The sequence below is a fragment of the Epinephelus fuscoguttatus genome, linkage group LG13, assembly GCF_011397635.1.
Source record: "Epinephelus fuscoguttatus linkage group LG13, E.fuscoguttatus.final_Chr_v1".
Lineage (NCBI taxonomy): Eukaryota > Metazoa > Chordata > Actinopteri > Perciformes > Serranidae > Epinephelus > Epinephelus fuscoguttatus.
Window position 1 is genome coordinate 24,606,666 of NC_064764.1, and position 19,238 is coordinate 24,625,903.

Sequence of the window (19,238 nt, forward strand, 5' to 3'; positions counted from 1 at the left end):
CACCTGCAGTTCCCCATTTACACTTCCTGTTATGACGTTGTTTGACCACGAGGTGTCGCCCCTTGACACAGTTTCAATATGGCGCTTTGTGCAAGTTGATCCTAAACCAGTCAACTCATGTCTCAGTCGTAAATCACTCTGAAGCCTGCACATTTTTGTCGGCTATTTGTCACGAACTAACACCTGGAACCGCTGTGATGATATACAAGCCTCGTTCAAAGGCAAGAGAAACCCGATACAGTGACGTCACTCGCATATTCAGGTCGTCTCTGTTAGTTTTAAATAAATGCGCAGACGTGGTTGAATGTAAAATACAGTTAGAGCACATACAGCATTTGATACTTTTAAGTCTTAAAGCAAAAAACAACAACATATTTGTACAGAAGTAATCTTTGGAAGCAGTGGGCGTGACGTCAGAGGAATATTTGCATACTGCGCAGTATTTATGGTGTGATTGACGCTGCAGCCATCACTCTGCTCCTGCGCCATCGAGACGTGCATCTTGCCAGATCCTCTGCCTGAAACACAGGTGAGTGTGTCTGCGTGTTTATTTCATCATGTTTGTTTTAAGCCTGGTTTTATTCAAGATTTACATATTAAGTGTTTTAATTAGTTTGTGGGGTTTCCCCTCGTCGCCTCACATTGTCCTGGCTCATTATCAGACTGTCAGCTGCGCACGGTGTGTTTAAAACCTGCTGGGATTAATCAGAAAATACAGCGTTGCATGTTTAATCAAAGGAAATGCCACAGAATAACTAAAGGACATACTATAACATAACATGCTTTTTGATATGTAGTTTACAAGGCCAAACAAATGCTGCATGCTGTGTCAGTAAGCTGGATAATAGGTTCAGTGCATGTGCTCTGCCTTTCTTTTTTTTTTTTTTTCTTCTTCTTTTTTGGGGGTAGTCTGCTTCATTGGTCAGAGGGGGTTTGCTGTGGTTGGAGACAGCCAGTCTGCTCATGTAAATTGCATTAGAGGGCGGTGGCCCCTCAGCTGCACACGCTCACTAACTGACACAAAGCATTTCTCAAGTCAGTCGCTGATCATCACAAGCACATGCGGCTGTGTTGTGACTGAACTGCATTGTCATTCTCAACCACAGTTGTCTCTACATGCGGCAGATTGTGTATATGGCCCTTCAGGATCTTTAATTCTGACCCTAACTAGCTGTCTACATGCCCAGGTGTGTTCTGATTGAACCCAACTGAATGCAATTCATGGTCTCCTGTTTTCAGAGCCTTCGCAGACATGGCTGACAAACCTGACATCTCAGAGGTCACATCCTTTGACAAGTCCAAGCTGAAGAAGACCGAAACTGAGGAGAAGAACACACTGCCAACCAAAGAAAGTATGTGTTCTACCTAATGACCTTGATCCTGAACATTTAGTTGCTGCTAACGTTTGGAACTAATGTTGCAAACTTCTCTTGCAGTCATCGAACAGGAGAAGTCTGACAAATGAAGAGCGGTCCTTCTGTGCACTGTACATTCCACAAGCCTTGCCCTTTTTTTTTTTTTCAACCTATTCCAACATGTACTCAAAGTTGAGGTACTTACTAATTGACAAAACGATGACTGTAAAAATCACCACACCCCTCACTCGCTTTGATGCCCCGCCCCCACCCCCTGTACAGTAAGAGTGCGGCCTGATGTCAGCGTGGGTTCCTGGTCATCTGTTGCTGTGGAAGCATCTCCAGTGTGGTGTCTTTAAGAGCAGACGTGTCATGAAACAGCCAAGGGACTTGCACGTTGATTTGTAACCCTACTCTGGCCGCTTGTGAATGTCCACATGGCAAGCAGTGTGTTTTGTATCAAAATCTGGAATGCACAAGTTTGTTAAATATGCAAAATAAAAAATGTAAACTGATGTGAATATGTCCTTGTGTGGTTTTACACTATGGGATAATTTTTTTTTTTTTTTTTTAATATTAAATACTACCCATCCTGGGCTATGGCGCCAAAACACGCCAAGCAGTGGCAATGTCATGGAGAGAGAGGCCATTTTAATTTTGCGGCAAAGTGCAGCCAAACTAAAAGTTGCATAGTTCTTCCCACCTGAAATACATGTACACATTTCCTGGCTGCAGAAAACTAATTAGTGTGGTGAGCAGCACTTTTTATAGCTGCCTGGTGTGTTTTCAACCACTTTTGAGTCTCAAACTGAATTTGTTTTTTAATCTCAGCTAGCTGCGACAGCATGGGAGCACTTTGTAGGCGTTGCATCTGTCTTTAGTGCCAGCACAGTGAAGTTACCAACTGACCTAAAAAGCACTGACACTCTGCTGCTAATGCATGAACAGCTCACTCAATTTTTTTTTTTTCAAACTGCACTCCCACAGCTAAGGCAGTGGAATATTTGAGTTAAAATGGCATGTATCCTGAAAGAATTTTAAGCTCTGGTCTCAGGTGCTTGTGCACATAAGGGTTAAGAGAGAGAAAATCCAGGCTTCAGAACAGAAGATGTACCAACTGTAATTCCCTATGTAAGGTAAAATTCCTTCAGAACAACTAACTTTTTCATTACATACAAAGCTTTTGTAGCTACTGTCTTTCCCACCCTGGAATGACTGAATCTTAAGGCTGCTTCACGAAGCTTCTGTTTTGATTCCAGAGGCAAACCTATTCTTGCAACATGCTTAGGGAAAATATCAAAATTCGTAAAGGTTTCGCAACCCACCCTTACCTTAAAAGGACCACCCTTGCAGTCCTGTCTAAACCTGTACGGTGCACGCAAAAGTTCCTTCCCTGCAGCTGCACAACCAAGCCTGAGCGGGACTACATCCTTCCCACTCTGCCTCCAGCTGTAGCCACAGCAGCTGTGAGAATCTCCCCTGCCCGACTAGGCGAGTCGCATCTCGTCAAATGAGCCTAAGGTGTTGGATTTGGGATTAGTGTTGTGTCTCAATTTCACAGTTTGACTATGTTGCAGTAATAGATCAACAGCTGCCGAATTCAGAATTGCTTTAAAATAAATGTTGGGCATAACACAGCATAAAGTTATGGTAGGTTATGTTAGAAAAAATGCATTACAGTGAGGTTTACCTGTCTGCTGACAGGTACAAGTGTGTGTCCCCTATTGCCCTATGCTGTAATCACAGACGACATGTACACACTGATCCTGAGCTTTAGCTTTGGGTGCTGGGTGATCAGACAGATGTTTTGAGTACATGAGTTCAGCCTCTGCTTTTTGATGTGAAGTTTATATTAAAAAATACAGACGAGAAAAAGTTGAATAAATGTTAAAAAAAAAAAAAAGGATTTTTAATAACTAGATTAAAACAAATGTGCCCACTGTGATCATAACATACTGCAGTGTGGAGTAAGAAACACTTAGTGAGTGCCTCAGCCCTTGGTGACCTCACTGAATGTGTAAACCACTGCAGTGATGAGGCTGCACTGTTTGGAGGCTGTCACGGAAAAAAAGTATAATTAACCATCTATTTACAGAAGACGGGGAAAAAAGAGAACCTGTTCTACCTCATTCTGCTGCACAGGGACACAGCTGTATTTTACGAGGGGGGTGAGATTACGTAACACTAATGTCCATAGACTATAACAGCTGTGCTGTAACAACAACAATAGGCTCTGCCAAGGGACTGGCACAAATTCATCCTCTTTCCCGTAAGGTCGCATTTCCAAGGTCATTTTTATTATGGGAAAAAGGTCATGGTAGTTTTTTTCGCTTTGCACTTTTAAGAAGCAGCAAAAGGCCACAAAATTTATTTATACTCTTACACACATCTGTGATGCCAGTGCCGCCCCCTCCCCCTCAAGTCCTCTCCCATTCTTATGTGCAGTTTTGCCACACAACAGCTCCTCAGTGTCCTATAACAATGTGTGCTTTGGGGAAAACAGTAGCCAATAATACACATTACAAGACACTGCTATCTCCTGTTACACTCTGTCCACGATTTGTTCAACTGATAAATGATAGAATTATATAGCCTTAGGATGATTTAATGTGACAGCATTGCTACATAAATGCAGCTTAAGGGTTCAGCGTCATTTGCCCATGGACACTACAAGGGAAGACATGTTGGAAAAATCAAACGTGATCCCAGAGCATAAATATGTACACGTGTTGTATTGAGTAACCCTGTTTTTACTGATGCTGCTTATGTAGGTCTCCTCCGTCAAGACCTGATAACTGTCCGTGAAAAAGGGATGCAAATGACAGTGAAATGACACTAAGGGCTGATTGTGGTGAACTTGGCTTGAGGCACCAAGAGGCCATCTGCCAGTGTTGTGACGGGCACCCTCTGGACCGGCTGTGGCGCGGACTGACTGCAGCCCATTACCAAGAGCACAGATACCTCTGAGACTGCCTATGGCTACATGCGTAATGTGCTTTGAGACTGATACAGCACTGGGAATGCTGCTCCCCAAGGGGCTTTATACTGTATATCAACAGCCATGCTGTAGTGTTATTTTTGCCTGAGTGGCTGAGAAATAACTTAATTGATTTGTAGTGTGACATGCAGGATGGTAAAGCGTAAAAACAAATGTACTATTAAGTGCAGCTATATTTCAGGATCCTACATCACAATGTATCTTAATGGCTGTAAAACATAGTATAAAGAAGGTTTGATGGTAAACCCCTTCACCACTTCACCTCATGTTTTGGTCGGACAGTTATGAAAGACTGTTGCTATGTTTCAAATTAGACGTACTGCACTGCATGTGACTGATGTTAATCTGTACAGTCTGGGTTGAATACAGTGTTTTAATTTTCTATTTTTGTGTGTGACGCAGCTGGGTCTGTTTCGAGAAGTATTCAAACAATCCTTTAAAGTTATAAGAAATGAGTCAGAATGTGAGAAGAAAGGATGGTCAAGTCCTTTTCACATTTAAAGACATTTTCACAAGTTTGGTTACTGGAAATTTGGTGTGAGGCTCTGCTTTAAACTGAGCTGCAATCAGTATCTAATTTTTAAAACAAATACAATATCAATTTAGTGATAAATAATCCTACAGTATTCATGCAAAGTGAAAACACTGATCCATATTGCCTTTATTTTGATATTTCCATGGCACATCTGTGTTACCATTCCCATCCAAGCACACCTCCCTCCAAAACTTTCAGTGCTAGCGGCCTAGCGAGAAAAAGACAATAAGTATATTTACTGATATCATCTCAGATTGATCACAGGTCCCTGAGGCCATGTCCACACGGGGACAAGATTAGGTGTATCCACAAAGGGTTTTTCTATCGTATAGACCTTTCGTAACCATGGAACCAGCGTTTTAGGAGCCCAGATACGCCAACTTTTGAAACCGGGTCCCAGAGTGAAAAAAACTGAAGACACCACCTTCGCATTTCTGTATTTACAACACAGTACGCCTCTTTTCTGAAGCAATGACACCATAATCCCACCTCTCCCTTAACCCGTATGCGCTTGGCGTAAACGCACCACAACAACAATGGCAGACTACACAGTGGTTGTGTTTGTGCTACTTTTGTAATCAAGCGTGACCCTAAGAAGCAGGTCTACCTCGTCGTCAGTCCATACAAAGTGGGCTCCTCTGGCATTTGTATTTTCCGCCATCTTCTTCTTTATTTACATCGCACGAGTTTTATGTGCATGCTCAATTTCTTATTCTCTGTTTTTGGTGTACTTTGTGGCAGCATTGCAGCGCCACTTACAGGCCTTGCAAATATACTACAGTGTTTTCAGTGGTTTCATGTTTACATACACATATCTTGAGACGATTCCGTGTTTATGGAAAACTTTTAAAAAACGAAATCGGCTCCGTCTTCGTGTGGATATGACCTGAGTTAAACCAAACTGAAATCGCATCAGACTTTGTGATTTCAGCATATATTGTGTCATTGGTGGCGCAGTGGTTAGCATTGTTGCCTCACAGCAAGAGGGTTCCTGGAGTCCCTGTGTGGAGTTTGAATGTTCTCCCTGGGTACTCCGGCTTCCTCCCACAGTCCAAAGACATGCAGGGTGGATTAACTGGTGACTCTAAAGTGACTGTAGGTGTGAATGTGAGTGTGAAAGGTTGTCTGTCTCTACATGTTGGACCTTCAATAGTCTGGCGATCTGTCCAGGGTGTACTCTGCCTCTCACCCAATGTTAGCTGAGAGAGGCTCCAGGCCCCCTGCAACTCCAACAGGATAAGCGGTTACGGAAAATGAATGAATGAATGTTCAAAGATGCGATACAATTTTCTGCCATGATTAAACTTGTAATTTACAACCCACAAAAACACCTCTTGATATTAGCAAAGACCATATAAAATAGCTACTGTAATGTCACTCATTGGTTTGCGGCCTGCTGGACTGAAGCCCCGAGTTGGGCATTTTAGCCGTCGCCATCTTGTTTTTTGGAGCATTCGGGCATTTTAACATGGGGGTCTATGAGGCTTGACTGGCTTCTGGAGCCAGCCTCAAGTGGCTGTTCGAGGAACTGCAGTTTTAGCCGCTTGAGCGTTGACTTCATTTTTTAGCCCCGGAGGTTGACGCTTAGATAACAGCAGCAAATTCCCTCACATTGTCTTTTTTTTTTTTTTTTTTAACAGGAAATGCTTTAGGGGCAAAAACAATGCTTGTTCCTACATGTTATTGTTTTCACATGCAGGAAGACGTGACAGGATCTCACAGCTGCAGCACAGTGAAACTCGTCTCTGTGTCTCTGCTCCTTCCTTATGTTCAGCCTAAAACCTGCATGCCCAGTCCATCTTTCTTGTGCTCTGTTTCCATGGTAGCAGACAGGAGATTTTAGCTTTCCACACGTTTACACATGATCAGAGAGACTGCAGTGTTGTTCAGAGGTCTAAATTCATTCGATTAAGTGAGCAATTGTTTACTAGGATCACTAAATCTGTGCAAGTAGTAGTGATTTCAGAGTTTGAGCCTCCACTTCTACTACATACTGTAGAGCATTTCATTTATTTATGTCTTTTGGCAAAACATTGTGTTCTTCCATCTCTTTACACTGATCTAAAAAAAAGCCCAGTAGTCCTAAGGGTTTTATCTCGATGTGTTATCAATTAAGATGGAATGTTGTTGTTGAGACATTTTCATCTATCAAAATAAAGTGTTGTAGATGTACTATTTGGAAATAGCTGTTACCTGAAGTGAAACATTCTTGACACTATCTGAGGAAAATGTCTACCTGCCCAAGCATGTCTTTTATGTTTAGACACAGCTTTGCCTTTTTTCAGGAAGTATGAAGTTGAAGCTGAAGCATGCTGCACATTATAAAGGTTGAGCAATGTTTACCTTAGCCAAAATGTTGTGGTCTAATGGAACACCTAATGCAGTATAGTAAATAAATCACGGTGCTGGCTCGCTCATTACAGCCGGCCAGAAGTTTACGGTTGTGTATGCCACCAGTTAAAATGGCAAAAACATTTCCTGAATTATTTAAGAGATTCTTTAAAGGTATACTCTGCAAGATTGTCGAGAACTGTTTCTACGTATGCTTGCCAGCAAAACTGAAGTTAAAAGCGGACCCCAGAATTAGTCATATTTGGCATTCGCCTTGCCATATTTGTTTTTTTTTTTCAGAGCTGTGTCTCTTGGATGCCTGCTGCTTACGGTCTGGCACCTGATCACTGTGGGGGTACACGCCCATAAATAAGGAGGAAAATAAGAAAATACAGGCAGAGTGATGACTGAGAGGGATTTCATCTAAATGTGTCTTTACATTGTCCTTTTAGGAAACCCTGCATAGCATATCTTTAAGAAAAAGCTTACATTCAGCACTGCTTGACTTTTTAGTTACTGTTATGTTGATTTTTGTTGTTTTTTGTTACATTTGTGGCCATAGGGATACTTCTATTTCCAGGAAATATAAAGTAAGACTTAATATAAATAATTAAAATGTTTGTTTAAGTGTCCATTTAAGACAAATCCTAATGAAACCATATGGGTGTGTGCTGTTTTGTCACTGGCAGCAATCACAAAGGAAGAGGAACAATATTGAATGTTACAGACAATAAACTAAAACATCTTATACTGCCAAAATATATCTAAAATTATAATAAACACAGCTCAGTCATAGTAAAGATGTGTATCAATTTATATGAGGAAGTGTACTCCTTTTTCACAATTCACCGTAGGTGTGCTGAAAAGCTGAAGCTGGGACGAAAAAAATGTTCATTCATGTGTATAGGGAGGTTCAGCGTCTTTATGTTCCCATTTCAGACTGAACCCAGAAAGGGACAATTCATCTTTGTCTTCATTATCATGCCCACGGTGGGAAAAAAGCAGTGCTGCTATTGTGTGATAGGTAGACACAAAAGCTGAGGGTGTGAGCCGGCCAATCCAGCGACACACCATAATGGTTGCTATGTGTGACAAAGAAACTCCCAGAAACGTGCCTTGTGCTATACTTGAGATTTGTGGCTTGGGGGGGTGGGGGTGGGGGTGGGGGTGGGGGTGGGGGGGTTATCCATCTATCTGGCTAAAAATCTGATCACTTAACAGAGTCACACAAATATGTATCTGTGTGTAGATTTTCATAGGAATCTGTGGAAAAGCTAGTAGCTGTACAGCTATTTGAGACCTCATCAACAGAGCAAATACAAAAGCAGAGTAAATACAAAGAGTTACCTGACCTGTTTCGTATTCTCTGAGGGCTGTTAGCCTTTAGTTAGAGGTATGAACAGCAAACCCCAACTTAGTAGAGAATGCACCTTGCATTTATGGTGTCAGCTCTACAAAATTACAGGGCAAGGGTGGCAGCCACAAGGGATTGTGGGTAATTATGCGAAACACAGTACTCCCTGACGAAAGCAGAAGTAGATAAAGCAGATTGAGGAAAGACTGGATGCACTGAAAAAATTCTGAGAACAGTTAAAAAGCATCAGGTGGATGACCGTTTACTAAGTGATATAACAAGAACAGCATTAGATAGCAAAAAAATAAACAGGAAGCTGACAAATGAATGTAAGTTCTCCACGCAGGAACATTTAAACCCAGATATCTCCACCACAATCACAAACACCTGATTAGAAAGACAACAAGCAAACAACAAAAATAGTCTGGCAATCAGTGGTCATCTCCAGCCAAATGTGTACTGGTCACAAAAACTGCAAAACAACTGATTGTACACACCAACAGTCTTGAGAAACATGACAGTGTGTGCAAAACACAAACAAACTGAACTGAAAAAGAGGAACAAGGTGAAGTTGAAACTAGCCTGCAGGCAGTCAAGTCGTCTGGATTTTAGAAAAACCGACGCCATGAGGCCATATTCCTCAAACACAACCCCATCTATCCAAGACACTTCTGAGTATACATAAACATTACAACATTATTTATGACTTTAACTGTTTTTATCTCCCTTAAATGTGTTGTAGATGTTGCTTCAAAGCTTCCTCTACACTGCAAGGTATGCAGCTCCTGAAATAAATGTTTAAATAAATTATTCACACGTATTAATTTCTGCAAAGCGTCAGCTAGAGAATAAAAACCATACAAGGAAGTAAGAAAGGTTACAGGGTTAGTTACACAAAAGCTACCAAATTCCACAGAGGAAGAGCTTCTTTGGCTTGCTGAACTACTTTTTTTGCAATCTGGTTAGCGAGGCAGATGTGTCCTGAGTGCACTGATGGAGACGCAGTGTAGTGTGATACGATGTGACATGTGCATGCAATCTTTCAGCTGCAAGAGTCACCCCGGTGAGCTCAGTGGCTCACCAGCTGTGAGCTTGAAAACCTAAATGCCCCCTTTCAGCACCAGTGTCCTCACGTACTTACAGTATATGTTTACGAGCAGGAAGAATTCACATTGTTACGTGCTATAATTTCAGTGCTGCAAGAACAAGGTGAGGGTTAAAGCTTGTTTGGTAACAGTGATCATGTGTGACAGAGAGACAGGAAGTGAGAGGAATGAGCGTGAAGTGAGACGCCAGTTTGCATGTGTTTAAAGGAAGAGGTAGAGATTGTGTGGCAGTCGTCATATGATGTGAGCACTGGAAGTGAGTGTTTTAGGTCGACAGGCAAAAACAGTGGGAACAAAATGCAGAGTGTTTAATGCGTTAATTAGTCAGTTGAGCAATTTACTGTATCTGACCTCTACAGCCATCACTTGATATTGATTGATCCATCTTCAGGTACATTTGATACAGATCTATGATCAGTGCGGTGATAAATCTACAAATTGAATAATTTTAACATTATATGCAGAAATTTCAATAGGAGCAATCCTCCTGGCTCAGATGTTGAGTAAGTGGTCCTTTCATTTGCAATGTGGTCTGCACACAGCCACATATAAATGAATGAACATGACCTCTACTGCATGGATGGATTACTGAATAGGCCTACCAGGCACAGGCCCATAGGCCCAAACTGTCAGGGGCCCCTTAGCCTTCACCTGCAATATGTCACACATATTAACAGGTACTGGCCAGGGAGAGACTCAGAATAACCACAAAGAGATGCAAAGGCATTGCAAAGAGATACACTATAACTATGAAAAGAGACAAAACAACCACAAAGGGACACAAAATGACTACAAAGATATACAAAAAGACTACAAAAAGACATAAAATGACATCAAAGAGACACAAAATATCTACAAAAAAACATAAAATGACCTCAAAGTGTCACGAAGCAACTACAAAGAGACATAAAATGACCTCAGAGACACAAAATATCTACAAAAAAAGAAAGAATCACAAAGCAACTACAAAGACATAAAATGACCTCAAAGAGACACAAAAGACTACAAGATGCAAAAAAATGACCTCAGAGACACAAAATATCTACAAAAAAAAAACCATAAAAAAGACCTCAAAGAGTCACAAAGTAACTACAAAGAGAAACAACGCAACAAAAAGATGCATAACAACTGCAAAGAGAGGCAAAACAGTAACAACAAAAAAACCTTCACAATGTCTGTGTGTCTTGCTCCTGTATAAGAAAGTTGGTGGGGCCCTTTGCATATTTGTGCCCAGGGGCCCATTATCTCATTACCTACCCATGTCTTACAGTGACACACAGTTATTAAGACAATAGCCATATGAATCTAGAGATGGAACCAAGATGTTTTTGTCTCCTCTGTGGTGTCTTTTTTGACCAGCCCTTAGCTTACCACATTTGTTTGTGATGGTTTACGCTTTGTCACAGTTGCAGGTCTGAAAAAAGCTGCAGGAAACTAAGTAGTTTCCTTTTGAGAACAGACTAAGTGCCACTGTCTGAACAGAGTGCAGACTGAAGTTGAGTTTGAAGCAGTATCCAGAGTTGCAACATGTTAACTGAGACCTCTACCCTCCTGAAGAAAGGACCACTTGGAAAGAAACTGTCCAGTTTTGTTTTTCACTGTCAGATATTGTCTTTGTAATCACATCAAACATTTCTGGCAGTATTTCTCATGAATGATAGGGCAGGGCGTTGATACTTCTTTGTTGCGATTGTTGTTATTGGAAACAAAGAAGCAAAGCTCCACTAATGATGCTGCTCTCCAGTTAAGTCTTTTTGGCTTGTGTACATCACACCAGAGCAGGATATTGCTCTTGACAAATCCTTAAAGCTACACAATGTGTCAACTTCTCTTCCTCCCACTTATGAAATCACACTGATGTTTCTCTAACTCACAGTAAGGCTTTCCTGTCTGCACATGATTAGCATTTCTCTGAGATGATAGATAACACTGTTCTGGGCACTTCCAATGTGCATTTTTTAATTTTACAAGGCACTTGTAGTGTTGGTATTTGATACTGGTCCTGTACTTGGTAACTTTTATGAACGTATTTGCTGAAACTGTCACTACATTCACACAGCACTAAATCAAGCAGATAATCTGTGGAGAAAAAAAATATATAATCCTCTGCCTGCTCCATTGCTCCATGTTAAGAAAAAACAATCAGTCAGAGTTGAGGAGTCTCTAATCCAGCTGTCAATCACTGCTCTTGAAATGCAGTTAGACCAGGCCACCAGGAAGTGGCCCGGGCTTTGAAGTCAATTTTCGTAATGGCATAACAGTATAAATACACTGTCAGGTGATGCCATATGGCCCAAAAATAGATGTTTTCGCATTGACTTACATGGCAAAAGAAACATCTGTAAATCAGTAGAGTTTTTTGTAGTGTCACAACCCCCGCAAAATGACTCGTCTCACTATCAAGATTTCATTTATTCGGTCCAACAACAATTTGAAAGTCTAAAAGAGCCGCCAAATTGACCTTTTGCTAAGCCCCGCCCCTTTGTGATGGTCTGACAAGCTAAGCATGGAGTAACACTGTAACTAACTGCACTCCCTGAAGAAATATTACCATATTTTTGGAACAATGAAACAGTGATTCCAGAGAGAAGCAGACAGTCTGTGTTTGAAGGATATATCCAGGATGTCAAACTGACTCAGCAGCAACAACAGGTTAAAAAGACAAAGATAGTTAGAAGCTAAAGCCGAACTATAGGCTACAGATCACAGTGTAAAAGTGAACCACCACATCACTGCTGATCGCCACACAAGACAATGAATATAAAGGGAAGCTTTGCTGGTATTGAACCAGCTGCATGGCATCACAGTGTGTGCAGATGAACGGTTTTTGGCTTCGCCCCCGTGCCACTGCCAGCACCTGTACGTCCGTGTTGGACGGGCAAGGATCCACAGGGGAAGTCAAACAACATTCATCTGCACACAATGCAATAACACACAGCTGGTTGAATATCAGCAAAGTTTCCCTGCTTCCCTTCACTGGTTCCTGTACAGCAGGGTCGGTCTTTTTTTCACTGTTATAATCATTAAAAAGCAAAAGCAGCATGTGTATACATTCAGTAGGCTATATCTTCAGTAGCTATCTAGCTAACCCTACAATTTTCAGGGTTTGATTTTGGTTTTGGAACAGGGAAGAAACGTATATCTTTTACCAACCTCTCCAGGTAACGAGTATCATTAATACACGACATGCCCCAGGCACAACATTTAGCTCCAAATCCACAAAACCAGCCTGAAAACGAAGGAAATCTGAAATGATTGCATTAGAGTCAATGGAGCACAGCTGTGTTGTTGTCGGACCCTGGTCTGAGCCGGCCCAGTGCTATGTTATGATTGGCCAGTCTGCATGCAGATGTGGGACTTAGCAAAGGGTCATTTAAATCATTCATTAATTCATTAAAGGGAAGAAATAGGCAATGCAGTAACATAATCTTGATTCATATTTCATCAGCACGGCCTAGTTTGTCAGTTTGACTTAAGGTCACGAGCAGTGATTGATATACTGACAGCGTTGTTAGAGAGTCCTCGGCTCTGATGTCTTATTGCTGACTGCGCCATAGTTAGATTCTAGTGAATGCGTTTCAAAGCAGTATGAAGAGGAGGAGGGACACGATTTTTTTTACAGACTGTAACTTTACAACAGCAAAAAACCCCTGATTATTATCACTCCTCAGTACAGCAATGTTATCGTGCCCTGAGTGTTAATCTCCTTCACGTGGTCTCACCTTGTGCTATTTACACTGCCGCTGTATGTTACAGGAGGTTGTTTGTGAATTTGTCTGAAGACAGCTTCAAAGGTGTGTAACAGGATGTGGTTTGAGAGCTGCAGTGCTGCATTGTTGAAGCAAAACTCCACTGTGCTGGTGGACTTACAGCATATTTGTAAGCAAGTCAGGAGGGGATGAGGAACTTCATCATTTTATACATAAATTAACTAATGTATTTTGCTAACCTTAGGCGTAAAAGAAACTTAGTTGCTTGAAATTATGTCATCAGGATGTTAACGTGCATGCCAAGATTTTCACTGCTTCTGAGGAACATTTTGTGCAAATTTCACAATGTACAGAGCAGCATGATGTATGTGTCAGTAAAAGCTGCACATGTTTGAGAGCTGTGAAACCTTGGTGCAGGAATCTATTTGTATATCTTAAGAAATGCTCATAAATTCTATTTTATGTAACATCTATGCAACTGTGAGGTGAGCATGTGTTTAGTTTGTTTGGGTTTCATTGTCAAAGCATGTGCAGTGACTGAATGAAACATTTTCAATATTTGTTTGCTTTTGAGTCTTTTACTACGATGCACCAGGGTCCAGGGTGGGGTGAACTGAGAGTCGATCTTCTGACAGACACACACTAAACCTGGTGGAGGATTCAGACAGCTTGTTGAGAACTGTCTGAGGAATGTGCTTAGCTATCAGTGTTTTAATACCCCTGGCCAGATACAGCTTGTCTCAACTGGATGTGCAAAATAATTGCCAAATGAAGGGATTTACAAATTGGTAAATAGTATCATTACAGCACACAATGTCCTATTACATCTAATGAGTCTAAAATGCTTGGTGTGAAACAATGTGAATAAAAGTATGGTATTCAGAGCTGGTCTGAGAATGGTTTGATCTCCTAGTATTTAATGTGGAAAGCATGTGGAGATGTGTGTGTTTATATGTGTGTAGGCCTACAGCTCAAACTGGGTCCATGGAAGCCGTCAAGACAAAGCCTGGCTCAGAGTTTTAAAACTGTAACTTCCTACTTCTGCTATTTGACATTTTCTCTCTTCCTTTTGTGGCAGGCTGTTTCCACTTCATGCTGTGCACTGCTGCAGAGGAACCTGTAGGTGTTCGTAAGCCTCATTCCTGTCTGTACAGGTCTCAAACATTAAGCAAAGATGAAGCAAGCCGAATGTGCATGTTAGGTTACATAATTGTTCAGGAGTGAATCATACCTACACACGGTATGTATGCATGTAAACACCAAAACATACACACGGTCCACTCACATCTAACGGTTTAATAATATATCGTAGACAACCCCAAACAGTTAATTACTGCAGTTTAAAATGCCATGCTTGCAGAGACTTGTTTTTTATCCCTGTATTTTGTGCATCCCTGCAGCAATAGATGCAAAGCTCACTTAAACTGGAAACAGGAAATGAAATCTGGTTGTTTTCATTGTGCTGATGCGCCACGCAAGACTGTAATAACAGCACAGCCATTTTGAAATATATTGTCAGGAGCTTATAATCCCTAAAACAGTGCAGGCTACATTAAAACTCTTGTGCACACACATGGTCGGAGTTAAAAGTGATACTGCAGCATGTCTTATCCTGTTAGGCATGCAGTTTACACAATCACTGCACTAAAGTGAGGTGTGTTCTCCTCTTCTGGTACATAGTTGTGTAATTATACCCAGCACGGACCTGCACAGTTCAAAACAGCTTTAAACTTTGACCTTTGGGGTCTCGCCACATTAAAACGTTAAATGGTAAATTAAGGCACAGCAGACATCAAAGAACAGAGCAACCTGTAGCTACAGCATAGATCAGTATCACTGTGACAAGAGGCACAGGAACATGTTACTTTAATTGTAGCTTTGATAATAACAGCATGGGAAAAGTATGGTTTGTATTACACCTGGAAAATATACACAAGCTGAGAAGATCCCGAGAACTAATTGAGCAAATCATGGCTTTAACCACAAAAGCAGAATACAGAGAACATAACGGATAAAGCAGGGCGGAGTGTTATTGATAAAAACAGGGAAAAGATTAGGACTTTAAATACTGTTAAGTTGTGTCAATTGTTTAGGAACGTTTTTAAGCTCAACCTCATTTCAAAAGGATGTTAATGAAAGAGGCTGTGTGAAGGGGATACAGATTTAGATGTAGTCATCTGACAGGAAGTGCAAAGGGGAAGTCCCCCATTAGCTAACCACAGATTTGAAGAAACACAAGTCAAAAATCTCACTGCAAGATCTGTGGATCTACAGTAAATGTGGTGATGCTTAATGGCGTGTCAGGTTTAGTCAGGATCCTTTGAGGGGGATGAATCAGAGGAGAACATTGTGTTGACTTGTTTAGATGATTGGGAACTCAGCATTAATGCAGCAGACAACGGCTGGTCTCCTCCTCTTATACAGGCAGACTGTGGTCCAACTCCAGCACAGCCACTGGTGTAATGTTACTTCTGTGAAGCTATATCATCAGCTCTGCAGTGTCTGCAGAGTGGCCGGCGTACAGTAAGAGCTTTGTTTGAGACTGTGACAGATTTAATGGGCCACTGTAACGTCTCTGACCAGGCGAGCCCTTTAATAAATAATGGCAAGCTACACATCAACCCTCTTGAGATGTCTGGTGCTTCCACCCTCACAGCATGGTACAACTGCTGCATTATTAATGAGAGGGGAGTGGGAGGTGTCCAGCTGAGGCCAGAGCATGCGTTCAGCCTGTCACGCCCGTCATGCTGAGGGACTAAAGTGTCTGTGTGATCTCGCAGACGGCCTGAATCCCCTGTGGTCCGTCTCTCTGGTGGCACTGGGTTCAGCAGCAGGCTGTCGTTGTGTAATCTGTCGCAGATGTTCCAGGAGAAGAACCTGGACCTCTAAGATATACTTATTGTATTTGACAGGTGGTCTCTGTTGAGTCAGATAAAGGGCAAAGCCACACAATTACAACTACAAGTACAAAACTGAAACTTGGAAATATGTGAGGTTCTTTTGGACACTAGAAGTTGCCCTGTATATAGGTATTCTTCCTGTCCTTAGCCACAATGTGGCACTTGAGCTAAGTGGCAACCTCAGGGGCTCAAAGATAAGTCAATACAGAAGTGCCAAAAACTGCAGTTCCTCAAACAGCCACTTTAAGCTGGTTCCAAAAGCAGGTCAATCCCCACAGACACCCATGTTAAAATGCCTGATGGCAGCAATTAATATGTAAACAGCCCGGTACAAAAATCAAGTTTGCTCTCTTTAGCTAATTTGCCTATTCCTGAAAGCTTTACAGGAGCTGAATTTTTATATGACTCACTGGTTTACATTTTATTAAGGCTTAAAGCTATGCATAATAAGGGTGCGGCCACTTCAAGTGACAGGTGGCCGCTCTCCAATGACAAGTCATTACAACAGCAACAACGTTGGTTAGCTAAATTAACCATGGTGGAACCCCAAGTGTAGGTGCAACTGTCACTATCTTAGTGGGTTTTCAGTTCGTAAAAGTTAATTGTAACATTTTGGTCAATTAAATCATTTTATTTTGGTACTAAAAGACCCTCTATGGAGTCGGCCTCGCTGCAGCGGTCACGGGCTCAAGTCCGGCCTGCAACCCTTTGCTGTATGTCAGTCCCCACTCTCTCTCTTTGTCTCCCCATTTCACACACTGTCCTATCCATTAAAGGCAAAAGCCCACAAAAATAATAATTAAAAAAACAACCTGTTTTTTTGGTAGCAACAATTAGCATTAGCATTACCACAGTTAACCACAGTTAATGCACTGTGCTTACCAAGCTAGCAGCTAGAAGGGTTATCTCCACCGTCTCGTCCAAATATGGTCACTTCTGGCACAAAAAATCCAATGGCCAAATGGCAAACTGGGATTCCACAAACCAATGGGTGATCTAGTGGTAGCAACGTCCATTATTTAATACAGTCCATGACTTGAAAACATGATTTGATGTGTTTCCTGTCCACTTTTATACACGGAAGCATAAAGTTAATATCACTTGTTTCATTCTCTGTCCTCACAAACTTCCAAATCTAACATGAGACAGATGGGCATGCAGGATACTCCAGTCAGAGTCATACACACCCAGTAAAAAAAGATTTCCAAAGGTCACATCTATCATTGCAGCGGGAATTCACGGCTCCCTCCCTGTACTGTTGCAGAGATCTTCATGGAGTAATACACAATTGATCAGGTTTTGGCGGTTTTTAGGAAGACCAGATTGCAACATAACGGAAATGTCTTCTCCAGAGACTGAAGCTTTGAAGCCAGATCATCATTTTCTTGTCTGATAGTTAACCAACTTTAAATGAAATGCACAAATGATGGTTACACATAGCCTCGCTGAATGTGACTATTATATAAACTTTAGTCAAATCCAGACAGCAGTGTTTGATGTATCTGAACACATCACCTCAAATAGTGTACCATAATATCTTTGATAAGCAGTGGCCCATTTTCACATGTGCTCACTGCAGTGCATTCATTGCTCATGTCATCTCCCACTCAGGGCAGGATGTGGTTGTGTACACACATCACTTTCAAAATAACTACTCAACAGTCTTGTTTCTCCTTTTATAGTAAAAGCCTTGCTCAATAGTGCCAGGGGCCACAGCGAAGGACTCTGAGTAGATGTGTGACCAACATAAGGGCCATTGACGTCCTTAAAAGAAAATCATCTTGCATGGGGGGTAGCTGATGTTACTGGAGTCTGCTAATCCCAGTTTCATCTGCATTATCAAATTATAACTTTATCGACCTGTGTCTGCAAGCTTGGAGTTGATTTAAGTGAGAGGAGAGTACTGGCCTGAGTCAATGCCAGGAAGTGGGGAGGTACATTTCCTGAGGGTTAGCAATGCCTCAACTAAGTGCTGTGCTACTGCCAGACAGTTTTACAACATAAAGACACAAAGAAAACATAAATTTCAAGTCAAGTCAACACATGAAAAAGGGCCATGTGTAGGTCAAGACATGATCTAACAACACACTTTAAACTAACCCTTTACTAACAGCAAAGTAGGCCGCTGACCCATCAGTAACCACTTCTCCTTATAATGTGCCTCAACCTGAGCTCTCTTTCAGGATATGATGCAGCTTATTTCAGTCAACACAAAGTATACACAGACAGATGGGGACCTCTGGCGACGCAGAAGATTCAAAGCTCATAATAATTCAGCACCGCTGGTAAAATTCCACTCTCAAACAGCTGAGATTTCTGTTCAGGTCTGTGCAGAACACAATAAACCACATATCAATCACACTCAATGAAGTGGTATGCATAACCTGTGGAGAACTAAAACAAATGTGCAATCCAAGTGATTGAACAGTTGGGTCTCATCATAATGAGAATGAAACTCCAATTATATGTAACTTAAAGGCATAGTATTTTGCAACACATGGCCCTTTGTCTGCCTCTTTGCTCTTTATGTATTGCCAAGAGTTGAACTACGTCCCCCCCTCCTGGCAGAAAATGCAATTGACAAAAAATAAAGAAACTCCCATCTCTGTGGTCCTTTAGGGGGAGATTACTTACACTAGACATAAAGTAAACTCTAAATTTAGATTACAAAAATATGAAATGGTAAACAATATGTACTTGTAATGTTTAAATGTAACGTTTAAATATTAGCACTGAGAGCACAGCTACATTTGCCAGGCCATGCTTTTGTGAAACTCATTTACATCTCACCAACAACACAATGCTTCATAACTACTACAAATTAAACAGTCTTTTTCCCCCAGCCATTTAAACATCTACACACACCTCAGCCGAGAATATTTTTAAAGGTCATACTTGCTAACTGAAAAGCCACTAAGCTGCACATAAATCCAGTTTGATGAAAGTTGG

General features: G+C 41.4%; 1 protein-coding gene across 1 annotated transcript; it reads left to right on the forward strand.

The window, feature by feature from the left end:
• Positions 1–372: 372 nt before the first annotated feature.
• tmsb4x (thymosin beta 4 X-linked) lies at positions 373–1,870 on the forward strand. The gene is made up of 3 exons (XM_049595185.1): positions 373–529; positions 1,240–1,352; positions 1,437–1,870. The coding sequence occupies exons 2-3, from the start codon at positions 1,253–1,255 to the stop codon at positions 1,463–1,465; spliced, it is 129 nt and encodes a 42-aa protein (XP_049451142.1). The 5' UTR covers positions 373–529; positions 1,240–1,252; the 3' UTR covers positions 1,466–1,870.
• Positions 1,871–19,238: the final 17,368 nt, after the last annotated feature.